The following is a 15754-nucleotide window of genomic DNA, read 5'->3' as shown; positions in this document are numbered from 1 at the left end:
GATACAAACCTTCGCTATTTATAATAGGGTATTACTTTCTGCGCAGCTGAAAGACGAGCCATGGTAATTTTAGTGAGGGATAACTACCCCATCCACTAGTTAGCGGGGGGGGGGGGGGGTAGACTGGCTATCCCGCTCACTCACACCTCTCGGCTGAGTAACCACTTTACTTTTTGGCTCGGTAGAGGATGGACATGCTGCCCTTCTCTCTCGCAAAGACTGGCCTTGATGTTTTTTGTTTATTTTTATTTTTGGTTTTCTTGTGTGTTTTCATTTATCTTATATATATTTGTGTGTATATATGTATAAATGGAAATATACGTTGTTAGATACGTGTAACTTTAGTGCTGTTGACATCCTATCAAACTGCCTCTGCCATAAGGTTGTTGTCATTCGGCAGGTTCTCGACACTGCCGTGTTTTTGTTTCATTACAGAATTAAAGTTTATAACAGTTCAGCTCCCTTTCGAGGAATTATCTTACAAGGAAGGTGACTTATTCCCTAAATAGTGTATTTTGTGCAACGGAGAATGAATTGTAATTGATAACACTTTTTTTTTTTTTTCACAGGTAACAGCGACGTAGTACACATGTGGTAGCTCGTGAGCTGCCCTCATTACGAGGTAGCATTCGCTGTCAACCTTCAATTGATGTTCCTCCTCTGAGGGGAACTTGTCTCTCTCTCTCTCTCTCTCTCTCCCTCTCGCGAGAGAGAGAGAGTGATTTGTTTACGCCTATGGTTTTTTCCCATGGAGCTGGGAGAAAGCTTTACTTAGGCTATGTCCTCTTGTGATAGGACTTCTCTCTCGTTCGTGAGAGAGATTTTTACGCCTTCGTTTTTTTCCCATAGAGCTGGGAGGAAGCTTGCCTTAGGCGATGTCCTCCTTCGGGAGGACTTCTCTCTCGTTTACAAAAGAGAGTTCATACGCCTACGCTTTTTTCCCATAGAGCTGGGAGGAAGCTTGCCTTAGGCGATGTCCTCCTTCGGGAGGACTTCTCTCTTGTTCGCGAGAGAGAGTTCTTACACCTACGCTTTTTTCCCATAGAGCTGGGAGAAAGCTTGTTTTAGGCGATGTCCTTCTTCGGGAGGACTTCACTCTCGTTCGCGAGAGAGAGATTTTTAAGCCTACGCTTTTTTCCCATAGAGCTGAGAGAAGGCTTGTCTTTGGCGATGTCCTCCTTCGGGAGGACTTCTCCCTCGTTCGCGAGAGAGATATTTTATGCCTACGCTTTATTCCCTTAGAGCTGGGAGAAAGCTTGTCTTAGGCGATCTCCTTCGGGAGAACTTCCCTCCCGTTCACAAGAAATAACTTGTAGGAGCTTGCTGATCCACCAGGGGCGGTGGCAGAGCTTTCTCCGAAGCAGGTTATCACTTCGGGGGAACGATTCGCTCGTCCTCGAGAGAAGACCGCCTCTGGGCATCGGCGGTCCGCCCGTAACACTTATGGTTCTCCTTCAGGGGTGGAGCGAGAGCCTTTTTTTAAGCGACATTCTCCTTTGGGAGAACAAGCCTCTTGTGCGGAGGTGTTATCTTGATCCTTCGTCATGTTGATCCTGCGGGGTCTCATGACAGTGGAGTCCGGGACTCCGCTCGAAACCTTCGGGTTTCAGTTACGCTGAACCTTCGGGCTCTCGTAACGATGGTAACGTTGAGCCTTCGGGAACTTGTGCCATCAATCACGCTGACCTTTCGGGGTCTCGTGACAGAGGAACCTCGGTTCCTCGTTACGCTGATCCTTCGGGGTCTCGTAACATTAGTTACGCTGAACCCTTGGGCTCTCGTAACTTTAGTCACTCTAACACTCCAGTGTGTTGTGACAGGGAAACTGCGGTTTCTCGTTACGCTGACCCTTCAGAGTCCCGTAACATCAGTTACGTTGAACCCTAGGGCTCTCATAACTTTAGTCACTGACACTTCTGTGTTTAGTGACAGGGAAACTTCGGTTTCTCGTTACGCTGACCTTCGGGGTCTCGTAACATTAGTTATGCAGAACCCTTGGGCTCTCGTAACTTTAGTCACTCAGACACTTCGGTGTTTAGTGACAGGGAAACTTCGGTTTCTCGTTGCGCTGATCCTTCGGGGTCTCGTAACATTAGTTACGCAGAACCCTTGGGCTCTCGTAACTTTAGTCACTCCGACACTTCGGTGTTTAGTGACAGGGAAACTTCGGTTTCTCGTTGCGCCGACCCTTCGGGGTCTCGTAACATTAGTTACGCAGAACCCATGGTCTCTCGTAACTTTAGTCACTCCGACACTTCGGTGTTTAGTGACAGGGAAACTTCGGTTTCTCGTTGCGCCGACCCTTCGGGGTCTCGTAACATTAGTTACGCAGAACCCATGGTCTCTCGTAACTTTAGTCACTCCGACACTTCGGTGTTTAGTGACAGGGAAACTTCGGTTTCTCGTTGCGCTGACCCTTCGGGGTCTCGTAACATTAGTTACGCTGAACCCTTGGGGTCTCGTAACTAGTTGCGCTAACACTTCGGTGTTTTGTGACAGAGAAACTCTGGTTTCTCGTTGCGTTGCTCCTTCGAGTTCGTGCAACACAGTTCACGCTTGACTTTCGGGTTCTCGTGACCAGAGTCATTCTTATTATGACAGAGTTTTTAAACTCTCGTTGTGTTGATCGTTCGCGCTCACACAACACAAGCTATCGTGAACCTTCGGGTGAGCGTAGCAGTGAGTTTTCTCAACAACTTGAGAGCTCTCGCGTGCATGACCAAGTTGGCCTGCACGACCAAGTTGGCGTGCACGACCAAATCGGCGTGCACGACCTCCTTGGTGCGCGCAAACAAAATGGCGATCATGGAGCGCCATGCGCGCGAGCAACCTTATGCGCGCCAGATGCGCGAATAACATCTTGTGGAGCGCGGAAAAGGTGCACTCAATCGGGAAGGGCACGCGCACGAGATCCCTTCTGCTTACCAACAGTGCGGCGCAAGAGCAGCGCACTCGATCGGATAGGAGCGCACGATCGGATTGGAGCGCACGACTGTATTGGCGTGCACGCACGAACAACGAGGTGCACACAACCGGTTGAAGTGCGCAAACAACTCTTATGATCCTTCGGGGGTCTCATAACGCAGTTCACGCTGAACCTTTCGGTTCTCGTGATCATAGTCATACTTATATGACAGTGTGTTCACGAGTGCACAAGAGGTTTACTCTTTTGACAGAGTTTTCGAACTCTCGTTCCGTGAATTGTTCGTGCGCCCATCGTCATCAAGAGTTTTACTCTGATGACAGAGAGATGCCTGCTGCCTAAGGGTTTACAAATCCCTACAGATAACTATGACACAGTTCCTTTGGGTCCTGGTCACGTATCACGATTCCTGGAAATTCCATCAGGAATCAGCGATAGCGTTCCTGCGGGTTCTTGGCACAACATCCCTTAAGGTCGTGAGAAAGGAATTCACAAATAGATTCTGAACCCCTAGGTTCTCATCTATATATCTCTGTTTCTGCGATCCAGGGTTTTCTGAAAACTCTATGGTCGACCCCCCCTCTACGGGATGGGTCTTCCAAAGGTGTGACTTGATACGTCACTCTACACTCCCAGCTGATTACTATATCAGCTAGTCTGGTTTCGCCAGCACCGATCGTATCGTTTTCGGATGAACCACCGTCATCTTTCCTCCACCTTCCCACTTCGAGTGGTTTGGTTAGCAGATGGAAATGAGCGGGGAATGAAAATTCTTTACATTGCAAAATTTCCCCTGGCAGGCTTTGCCTGATTTAGACGGTAGTTTTCTCACTATCAACCACCCCACTAGTCCTAGGTTAAGGTCAAATTGAGGATTGCTCTGTCTGTTTGGTAGGCAGAGCCTACCCTCCACCCGTCAGCAATTATAATCGCCTCGTTAAAAGTTTAAATGGCCATTTCCAGATTTGCCAAAATCATACTCGTATTAAAGGACTCAGGTTTTGTATAGTTAGGAAAAATACAAATTATTTTTAAATACATGTATGTGAATTTTTATTAAACAGTCTAATTTTATAAAATTTAGTTATTATTGCTGACCCTTCTTATTGATAATTTTGATTTCCTTATAACTTTGGAAAATTTTTTGTATTGATTTTTTATAATTATTTTACAGGTAGAAAATGGAATCCTCTTGCCATCATTGCGGCCCATGCTGCATCTGCTTGATCTCCATGGAGTGAAGCGGTTAGATTTCCACAACTCCATAATGGAGGTAGGTTAGGTATTTTATTTTGCCATTAGAAAGCCCTTTTCTTATACAGTGTAGTATTTGTATCCATTATGCTGTTGTAATAATTTTTTTGTATTTTTTTTTTTTTGCAAATATAGAAACACTATATTAAACCCTTAACCTGTCAGCATTTAAATAGATAAACACAACCGTGTTTCACCACTCTCCTGCATAGGGAAGAACTTTCTAGAGAAGTGCTAAAAAGCTCCATTAAATGCATTATGATCTATGCAGGATCAGAAAAACATCCACCTAACAGTACATGCAAAAAAAAAAAATCGGAAATATACAAAATAAGAATCAGACACACTGTCACCACACATTAGACAGTAATGTCTCTACAGCACTCAGCCAAAGTTCCGTGGCCTGATGGTAACACTCCAATCAATCTGATGTAGCATTCAAATCACTATCTATTCTATCTATCTATTTACCAAGGAACTTCCCCCAATTTTGGGGGTAGCCAACATCAAACAATGGAACAAAAGGGAACTTTTCCTCTCTCCACTCCTCCCAGCCTGACAAGGGATTCGGCTTAGTTTGGGTGGTACTGCTAGGGTGCCACATCCCACCCTCCCCGTTATTCACCACAAATGAAGTTTCATACGCTGAATCCCCTACTGCTGCTACCTCCGCGGTGCCGGAGGAATCAGCAGGGCCTACCAGAACTGAGTCACAATCGCTCACCATTCATTCCTATTTCTAGCATGCTCTCTTACCTCTTTCACATCTATCTTCCTATCACCCAGAGCTTTCTTCACCCCATCCATCCACCCAAACCTTGGCCTTCCCCTTGTCCTGCTCCCATCAACTCTTGCATTCATCACCTAATTTAGCAGACAGCCACTTTTCATTCTCTCAACATGGCCAAATCACTCTAGCTGCTAAATAATTTCTTACACCCGTTTTCACCCTTACTTCCTCGCTCCTAACCCTATCTAATCAAGATACACCAGCCATACTCCTCAGACACTTCATCTCAAACACATTCAATTTCTGTCTCTCTGTCACTTTCATTCCCCACAACTCCAATCCATACATCACAGTTAGTACCATCACTTTCTCATACAGAACTCTCTTTACATTCATGCCTAACCTTCTATTCTTTACCACTTCCTTCACTGCCCCCAACACGTTGCATCCTTCATTCACTCTCTGACGTACATCTGCTTCCACACCACCATTTGTTGCAACAACTAACCCCAAGTACAATCTAAACTGCCTTAGTGAGTTACGCTTGGGAATTTGATAAAGTGGCTCGCTTGGACATGTGGACCACTTAACCAGGTGCCACTACTGTTATGTCAATATTAATTTCTTACTTTTAATTTTTGTTTTTATTTTGAATAACAAAGATCAAATAAACATTTGAAGTTTTATTGCAAAGGCACACCAAACCAACTATATATATATATATATATATATATATATATATATATATATATATATATATATATATATATATATATATATATATATATATATATATATATATCACAGAATGTATCACATTTTCTGGGAACAAACATTTATTTAGCATTAAAAAGTCAATTAGTTTGGCTTCATCTGGTGTTCAAGAACAGTGCCTTTGTAAAATTCGGACTGGAAATTGCTGGCGCTTAGCTGCATTGGGAAGTTTGGGTGCTTATACAGGGCAGTTTACATTATAAAGAAATCCGGATTTAGAAAAAGTGTATTACTAGGGCAGGTAGATCTCTCTCCAGGTTTGTCTGTACCTAAACTGATCTACTTCCTCAAGTAACTCCATTCAACATGACATTCAACCTCGCATCACCCTCCCTTCTCATGCATCATAACCTTACTCTTACCCACATTAACTCTCAACTTCCTTCTCTCACATACCTTCCTAACTTTGTCACTAAACGACCAAGCGTCTCTTCCGAGTCTGCAACCAGTATCATCCGCAAACAACAACTGATTGACCCTCCCATTCATGATAGCTGTCGTTTATCAGTTTAATCATCGACCAAGCACTCGAGCATTCACCTCTCTCACCAATCCATCAACAAACAAATTGAACAACCATGGCGACATCACACATCCCTGTCTCAGCCCCACTCTCACTGGAAACCACTCGCTCACTTCATTTTCTTTACTAACACACGCTTTACTACCTATATAGAAACTCTTCACTGCTTGCAAGAACCTTCCTCCAATTCCATATAACCTCATCACATTCCACCTCGCCTCCCTGTCAACTCTATCATACGCTTTCTCCAGATCCATAACCGCAACATATGCCTCTTTGCCTTTTGCTAAATATTTCTCGCATATCTGCCTAACTGTAAAAATCTGATTCATACATCCTCTACCTCTTCTAAGACCACCCTGTACTTCTAAGATTGCATTCTCTGTTTTATCCTTAATCCTATTAATCAGTACTCTACCATACACTTTTGCAACCACACTCGACAAACTAATACCCCTTGAATTACAACACTCATCCCCTTACCTTTTATATAGTGGTACAATACATGCACGCACCCAATTTACTGGTACCATTGACAACATAAAACACATATTAAACAATCTCACCAACCATTTAAGTACAGTTACACCCCCTTCTTTAACATCTCTGCTCTCACACCATCCATACCGGGTGCTTAATCTACTCTCGTTTCATCTAGTGGTCTCCTCGCTTCCTCCCTTGTAATCTCTCTCTCATTCTCATCTCCCATCACTGGCACCTCAACACCTGCAACGGCAATTATATCCGCCTCCCTATTATCCTCAACACTCGGTAAACTTTCAAAATATTCCACCCACCTTTTCCTTACCTCCTCTCCTTTTAACAACCTTCCATTTTCATCTTTCACTGTCTCTTCAATTCTCGAACCACCCTTCCTTACTCTTCACTTCTTTCCAAAACTTCTTATTCTTTTCATATGAACAACCCAATCCCTGACCCCACCTCCAGTCAGCCGCCCTCTTTGCCTTGGCTACCTTATTTTTTACTGCCACATTTTTCTCTCCATATCATTCATACTTCTCTACACTATTACTCTGCAGCCATTCTTCAAATGCCCTCCTTTTCTCTTCCACTTTTATCTTCACTCCTTCATTCCCCATTCACTACTCTTCCTCATACTGCCTCCAACAATCCTCTTGCTACACACATCACTTGTAATCTCAACAAAATGTTCTTTTACTAACTTCCACTCCTCCTCTAAATTACCAGTTTCTCTCACTTTCACTTTGTCATATGTCATTTCCAACCTTTCTTGATATTCACTTTTTACCTCTGGTTTTATTAACTATTCAACCTTCACTGCCTCTCTTTTACATTCCCCCAATCTATTCCCCACTCTTTTGCTACAACTAATTTTCCTTCCACCAAAAAAATGATCAGACATACCGTTAGCCATACCACTAAACACGTGCACATCTTTCAATCTTCCAAACATTCTTTTAGTTATCAACACAGAATCCATTATTGCCCTTTCTACCACTCTTCCATTTTCACACAAAAGGAAAATGAGGTTAAGTACTGTATATGAATATGGACACCATTACTCACACTAGATTGGAATTTCTACAAAACACTTTAGTCATAGTTCTGTGGGCCTGGGGTAAGCTCTGATCAATTTGACTGATCAGTCAGTGCCACTTCTTGTTGCATTTCTTTTTCACTCTTATCTTGATTGTCACCATTCTATTCAAGAATGATCCAAGCAACTATTAATTAAATAGCAGAAGTTGTCTTAATACAAATCAATCTTTTCCAAGAACAGTCTTTTCCTGTCCAGTTACAAATCAATATTGACATTCGCCAGAGGAGGGAATAAACAGCTGCCTTCAATCAAAGAAGTAAAGGAAAGGAGCTCAAAGGAGATAGTCCAGGGTGCAAAAAAAAACTTATGAAGTTTGCAACCATACCAAGCAAAGATAAAATAATACTTACTGATAGATAACTATAACAACAAACCTTCAGTTATTCCAATGATCTTACTTGCTACATACTATCATTACTCCTAACTACAGTATTTCTCTCACTCTCTCTCTCTCTCTTGCATTCTGAAAGATTTTGCAAACAAACCATTAATGTAAAAAATAGTAAATCAATCTTTCACAATATCAACAGACACAAAATCACCCACCTTGGAATCGGTATACCACTGAATATACCACCGGGGCTGGTTTATTTTGGAAATTCTGAATTCAGTGATGAAATGCCATAATTGTGTATTTACTCTTGTGAAGTACTCTATTGGAGATAATTACTTTTAGGATGTGAATTTGCTCCAATCTTGGATATCTTTTGTTTCCTCAGTCAACAGTAGAACAGCATCATCTTGTGTATGGAGGAAAGTAAGATAGCTTGCAAATTTACCCCCAACCTACCACTAGTGTTGAAGGTGAATGGTCAGTATGTGAACTGAAGCAACTGTGGTTAACAATGCCCTGGTTGATCGTCAACATAAGTGAAAAGTTTGCCAGAAAATGGAAAGGAAAAAAAAAAACACACACACACACAAACCTTAATTCGAGTCATGCTGCAAACCAAACCTTGAGGCAGTTTGTTTGTGATCCCCATCCTTGTTTCTTTTGCTTCGAGTAGCAAGACTTCCTTGAGCTTATTATGTTTCTATTACTTAGTAACATCAGAGTCTAGGGGAGACTGGCAGTGAGCAACATTGTTACTGATGTACCAAAGAAGGTGCTGGCCTGTAGGTAATCAAAACAATAGTAAATTTGTTACTCCAAGATGAGAAGAGACAAATGATATCACGTAAAACCTGCTACTACACATTTAAATTCCATACTTCCTTTACAATTCTGTCCATTTTTTTCCAGCCAGCGTTGACTATACTCTGGTGAAATAGCTCAAAAGCTATTTTGGGAATTGCAACATACTGTTTACTCCTGTATAACTGATAAAGGTTCTATAAGGTGGATGCAAGTAAAAAAAAAAAATAGGTGTCCAGAGACTGCCCTCTATGCTACAACTGCATGTAAATTCTTTGCACCTATGCCATTGAAGATCCTATTATCTAGACCCTAACTTCTTGATCGCATCTGGAATCATTGACAATCTTATTGTTTTTTTCAATTACAGGCTCCAGCGATCGTTATTGGCATCACTCCTAATGGTGTAGGCTAGGTATTCCTGTTTATCAGATGTTGGCTTACATTTCAGAAAATACTTTGCTCTTTTAGTTCTGGCAACCATGTAGTATTTTGTGACTAGAGGATCCTGTACAGCATCTCTAATTGAAAAAATTGTGTGTTGTTGTCACTTGAGACCTACATGTTAGGTCATAGTATCTGGCAATGCTAGTGTCAAAGTTTGATTTTTTACTTACAGAATTATGAATTTGGTTTTCTGTTTATGTATTTAAAGCTCTTAGATTTGTAAATAAAAGTTTTGTTCCTACCTATCCTTTAAATAAGTGGATGTTTTCAGCTCAAGCTCAAATGGCCTTTGAATTCATTATTGAAGTACTGTAAAGTACGAAGTTAACAACAAGTGTTGAGCGCTGGCGAGAAATCTCACACCTTTTGGAAGCTCTTCAGTTTGTTTTTCGTCATCAATGAGTACAGATGTATTGTTGAGCCTTTGAGCAAACCTTTTCATTTTCTTTCTTTCTTTTCAGAAAGTGACTGTGTATGCATGTGTGTGTATATCCAAATGTCTGAATCTAGATAGCTAGCAATAAATAATGTTTTATTCATTTCACCATACCTCTTCCAACAATGGACATTGCTCAAATCATAGATGTCAGTTGCTAAGTATGTTCAATACTTTGCTTTGCTTCAGAATCCTTCAAATCTAATTCTTAGAGGTCCAGAGCTGTAAAGGAAGGTTTGGAGCATGTGTGGACACCTTGTGTACCAGGGTCGGTGTAGTAGTCTTACATAGTGGTCCTTAGTACCCCTACAGTATTAAGTGTTAATAAAGTGGCGATGACGTGGATGGAATGAAGAGAGATTGCCAGACTACATTTAAAAATTAATGTTTCGTTGACATAGAGAGCAAAGACGTGATTGGCATTAAACGTTTTTATTACTTTATACAGCAGAAACAGAGGCACGGACAAGAAAAGGGAAAAGGTAATATAAGGTCTGACCTTAGAATGTTAAGAATCATAGGTGAAGTATGGTGGGATGATTGAATTACAAATGAGGAATTGTACAGATGTGGTGTCCAGAAGGCTTTAACAGTAATTCAAAGACCAAGATGATTTGAATATGTTATAGGAAGGGATGAGATCTGTTAGTTAGAAAAACAATGAACATGGAAGGGGTAGGGCAAAGACCAGTAGGAAGGTTTAAAGGTCAAAAGATTTAAAGGTCGTTTCTGATTGGAAGAAGCAAGGGACAGAACATATCTGCAACCAATGCCCTTTCCATGAAACTAGGATAAAGTAAGGCCAAGTAATGGCTACTGGTTACTCAGTAGGCAGACCTATAAGGCTCCCTAGCTCATAAGGATGGTGAGGTTTCAGAAACTACTGGAAACTATTGAGCTTGAGCACATGTCAAACTCCCTTTCAACAAATTACCGGACAGGGACGTTTCTAATAGACTACCACAAGTTCCAAGATATTCTGGCCAAAGATGGTAAAAGAAAACTTAGCCTCAAACGAACTCTTTATCAACTGTAGTATGGTACATCTGGGTCACCCATCACTAATTGATGTATGATAGAAAGTAATTTCCCTTCATGTCTGGAGTCCTGTATGCTCTCTATCATATGTTAAATACTGTAATGCCTTTGATGTATAAAACCTTAGTTTTTACCAAGAGTGGAACAATATCATAATGTGTATTCAAAAGGATTTTATAATGGATTACTTGAATTCTCATCTCACAGATTAATATTGCAATAGTTTTAAGTTTGTGTATACTGTACCAGCTAATTCCTGGATGTGTCATATTTGTTATATACACATACTGTATCTACCAAAGAAGTTGTTAATAGCTATAAACTGATGCCAGTCCGTATTATCATCATGTTTTTTATGCCATTCTGTATCATAGGTATTTAAGTAATTTCAAGTACTGTACCTGTATTGATAAAAACACTTTCTCTTTTCAGGAGCTTCGTGACAAATTGATCACTCAGATAACTGAATTAGGCAAAAGAGAAGGAAGAGATAGGGATCGTAAATTAAAAGAACTCTTAACTAAAAGCTTTCCTGTGATAAAGATTAAGGGCCTTCGTCCTGTAGTTATGTGTATACTTAAGCATATGTCACATGTAGAAGATAAATATTTGAAAATATTGGTAAGTACAGTACTTTGTTTTAAGAGAATGATAATAGTATATTGTTTTTACAGTCTTTATATGATTTTAATAGATTGTAGTGTGTCTGTTTTTATTTTAATTTTCTTAAACTACCCTGTGATGGAGTCTTAGACTAGAAATTAATTTTGTGATAGATTATTATTGCAGTATAATACATACAGTACTATTAATGACCAGTTTTTTTATGAAAATTTTATTTTCTCCGTAACTGGAATACAAATCTACGCTATTTATTAGGGGTATTACTTTTGGCGAAACTAAAATCCACAATACTGGAAAAAGAACAAATGCCCGGTACTGAAATAAACTGTCAAAACAAACTATGGTACTTAACATTGGTAAAGGTGAAGTAGCAACGTCAGTCATGTTGAATTAACGACAATCACTTGCGAAAAACACTGAGCAAAACACTTATCGACCTTGCGGGCAAGTCCAAAACAGAAGGGATGACCTGGAGAGCGCGAGTAGTAGGTGTCGGTGGGGTAGTCCAACTGTATTCTCTAGGGCCTGTCACGGCCCTCCCCTTTGATGAAGGGATTATCTAAATGGAAGACAGCCTGTGAATAGTGGTTTTCACACGCCCTTGTTAAATACACGACACCTACAACGAGGTGATCGCGCGAGGGTAGTAACCTCTGCATTCCATGCTTTTATCTTTCTCTAGTATATTTGGAAGATTTATATTAGAAAAGTGTAAAGAAGGACCCTTTTCACCGGCCGTCACAGGTCTCTCCCCAGAAATAGATTTTTCCTTCGTCAAAATCCCTTTATTAGCGGTATTACTTTTGGCGAAGATGATAGGACGTGCCATTGAAATTTAGAGAGGGGTAATTACCCATTCCGCTAGTTAGTGGGGGTAGGAAGGGTAGCTTGCTACCACTCCCACTCACACACCTGTGATTTAGCTCCCTTTGCTTTTGGCTCGGATGATGAACGGTCATTGCCGTTCTTCATCCTCACCAAGCTATATTTTGGACTGCCGTGAATGCTTTTTGCATGTGCTCTTTTTTAATAGTGATGGGTTTGTGTTGACTTCTGCCGACCATGCATACCTGCCCTGTACTTGAAGGCCAGCCCTGCGGTACCTTCATGTTGGTTGTGGACACCGATTGTCACACCCTTTGTCCCACCTGTAGAAATCAATGGTGGGATAGGGAAAATAAGTGTAGTGAGTGTCGGGGGGTAGTCTGCCTCCCAGTGGGAAAGGTTTGGGCTCCAGCAGGAGAAGAAGTTAATGGGGGATATTTCTGCTTCGAAGGTTTCTTCGAAGGGGAAAAAATCCCAAGGTTTCTTCTTCCGCTTCCAGACCTTCCTCTGAAGCTCCTGCTCGTTCGGCTTCTTCTGAGAGACTGACGAGTAATAGCGTAGGCACTCTAATTGATGGTCAACCCCGGTCCTCGAGAGATGGTGTTGCTTGCCCTCTCATCAGGGTACTCAACTGGTTTACTGACCCGGAAATACCCCCAGGAGACATCAAAGACACGGTCTTAGATCGTGTTTTTGCCACTCAGAATCCCTCAAAGACCAGAGCAGCCTTGCCCTGGTCTCAATTGCTAAAGATTGCCCGGGCAAAGATCGCCCAACAGCCCTTCGATCTCGCCTCCTCTCAACGTTCCAGCTCTATCGCTAAGCTCCTCCCACCTCATCGTGTCCAGCAGAAGAGATACTTTGAGGTCTTGGATGAGGCTAGTCCACCTATTCCACTCCACCACTCTCTGGAAAAGCTCACCAAGGGGGTCTCTCTTGAGAGGCTCTCCAGTCGTCAGGTCTATTTCTTGGCAGCTGAGATCTTCAACAAGGAAAAGGTCTCAAAGTATACCATGCAGGCTACTTCGTGGCTTGATCTTTGGTTGGGAACCCTGGGAATCCTGGTACGAACCAAGGATTTTTCCAAGGAATGTACCAGGAAAGCTATGGAAACTTTCTCTCTCTCAGGCACCCGCACCATTTAGTTTCTCGCTCATCAGGTCTCGAACTTATTGGTGAACACCATCCTGAAATGTTGAGATGCAGTGTCTGAGAGATTCCATCAACAGGTCCCAAATGCCGAAATCGCTAGGCTCAGGAACTCTTCTCTAGAAGGATCCTCTCTTTCAAAGCCAAAAGATGTGGAACACACTGCTGAGAGATGGAGAAAGTCTCATCAGGACTCCCTCCTCCATAAGGCTTTGACATCCAAGCCCTATAAACCACCAGCTTCTCAGCAATCTCGTCCAGCCAAGACCTCGACAAACAAGACTGCAGCAAGCCAGCGGTGTCTAAAAAGCCCTTTCCAAATAAGGACAGGAAAGGCACAAAGTCCTCCAGAGGAGGAAAACATCCTCCGAGGCCACAAATGCTAGGATAGGCACTCCCCCTGCTTGTCTACCAGTGGGGGGATGCCTACAAAGTTGCTGGGACAGGTAGAAGCAACTCGGGGCCAAACTCTGGACTATCTCCGTGATTCGTTCAGGGTATCACGTCCGCAATATCTCCCTCCTTTGATCGGGAATCCAGGGACAATAGACTCCTTTACGATGGAATCAGCAAAGGGGCTAGCCCTCTGTGCAGAAGTCCAGACCCTGTTGAAGAAGGGTGCTCTCCAGAGGGTCCTCGACGGATCTCCAGGCTGCTTCAGTCGACTCTTTCTTGTGAAAAAGGCATATAGAGGCTGGAGACCAGTCATTTACCTCTCGGCTCTGAACAAATTTGTCAAGCAAACTCCATTCAGCATGGAGACGGCAGACAAGTGGTAAGACCACAGGACTTCATGTGCACAACCACTTCTGCATTTACTTGTCTATTTTTCCAGGGGCAGTTAGATCCTTGGGTAATTGTATTTCTAGTTTTATGCTTGTTTTTACTTCAATAGTGGGTTCATTCTAAGAAAAATCAACAGTTAGCGTGCTGTTTGTAAATCTATTCCTTGTATGACATGTAATTTAAATATAATATTTAATATTTCATTTTAGACAGAAGTATGTGTTTTCTTAACATTTCTAGCCATTTAATTATTTTTTATACTTTTTAATTTTTCTGTCTTTAAAGATGGGACATAATAAAAAAGAAATATTTTTAATATTTGAAGTGACTTAAGTTAGTTTTATCACAGAAATATAAATTTACATTACTGAGAATTTTAGATGTTAAATTCCTCCAATCTTTCATAAGTAACAGTTATTTGAAATATAGTTAATATAGTAATTTTGAAATCTGTCACTCTCATTACACATTTGGTTTACAGGTAAGAGACAGGGAGTTATACGAGGCTTGTGATACAGAAGTGAAGCGTCAGATTTGGAAGGACTCTCAGGCATTATTCGGTGATGAAGTGTCTCCTCTATTAACTGGCTATATCACCAGTAAAGAAGACACTTTGTTCAATGTAGAAAATCTAAATAATTTATTTTTCAGCCCATCACCAAAGGTAAATGATAGTATCAGTACTTAACTTTTATGAGAGTATAAAGCTTTTATTTTGGCTAAGGTTTATATTTTTACCTTAACTTTCTCTCTCTTTTCATTATACTGTTTTGTTTTATTGTAAAGATCTCTTGAAAGTAATTTTTAATTGATTAAATTTTTTGTTCAGCCTTCCTTCTTGTACCTCTTCTAGTACTGTATATTCACAGCATGCTCAAGTAGTGTCATTTGCTCTATATAATCCACATGACAGTAGATCCCCTTTACCTTTATATAGTATTACTTCAAGGTTCTTTTATAATTCTTCTCTCTCTTTCTGTATATTTGTTAGGTTTACACATACTGTTCTGTAGTCTATTAAGCTCATTAGATGGCAGGCTCAGCTGCTGCTTCTAAATGTTATCATAATCTTCAATGAGTTTTGACAGTAGATAATCCAAAATTTTGTTATTACAGCTCAAAAGATAAATCATCCAATGCTATCTGAAACTTAGAAGTATTATTTGGAAGTTTTGCCTTATGTAAAGCAATGAAGATGTTAAAGCCCAGCATTAAAAACCTTTATGTTTAATTGTACGTGATATACAGACCCTCGTCCTTTTTATTAGGGAGATTAATACAGTGCAAGCTAGAGACGGTCATTAGAATTTGTAAACAAGTGGTTAATCAGCTAGTGAAGGGTGTGGGTTAGGAGCCCCGCCCCCTTTCCGAGCAGTAGCAGCTCACTTTTGATTTTGCCACTGATGACTACACATGTACTGTCATCTCCTTATCAGATGTTTTAATTTTTTATTGCAGGTTAGGAAAAATATAATTTACTTTAAAACTTATATGATGAATTTTTTGGATTCTAACTCTCCTGTATACT

General features: G+C 41.1%; 1 protein-coding gene across 1 annotated transcript in view; it reads left to right on the top strand.

The window, feature by feature from the left end:
- NELF-B (negative elongation factor B) overlaps positions 1-15754 on the top strand; it is a 105459-nt gene that overhangs the window by 25230 nt on the left and 64475 nt on the right. The window contains exons 3-5 of the mRNA XM_068360753.1: positions 4098-4196; positions 11275-11463; positions 14708-14890. Coding sequence (XP_068216854.1) covers positions 4098-4196; positions 11275-11463; positions 14708-14890 — 471 coding nt within the window. The remainder of the gene's footprint in view (positions 1-4097; positions 4197-11274; positions 11464-14707; positions 14891-15754) is intronic.

This window comes from Palaemon carinicauda, chromosome 37, assembly GCF_036898095.1.
Source record: "Palaemon carinicauda isolate YSFRI2023 chromosome 37, ASM3689809v2, whole genome shotgun sequence".
In the NCBI taxonomy this organism is placed as follows: domain Eukaryota; kingdom Metazoa; phylum Arthropoda; class Malacostraca; order Decapoda; family Palaemonidae; genus Palaemon; species Palaemon carinicauda.
The sequence above is the reverse complement of the archived record's forward strand: the minus strand, read 5'-3'. Positions and strand labels throughout refer to the sequence as shown.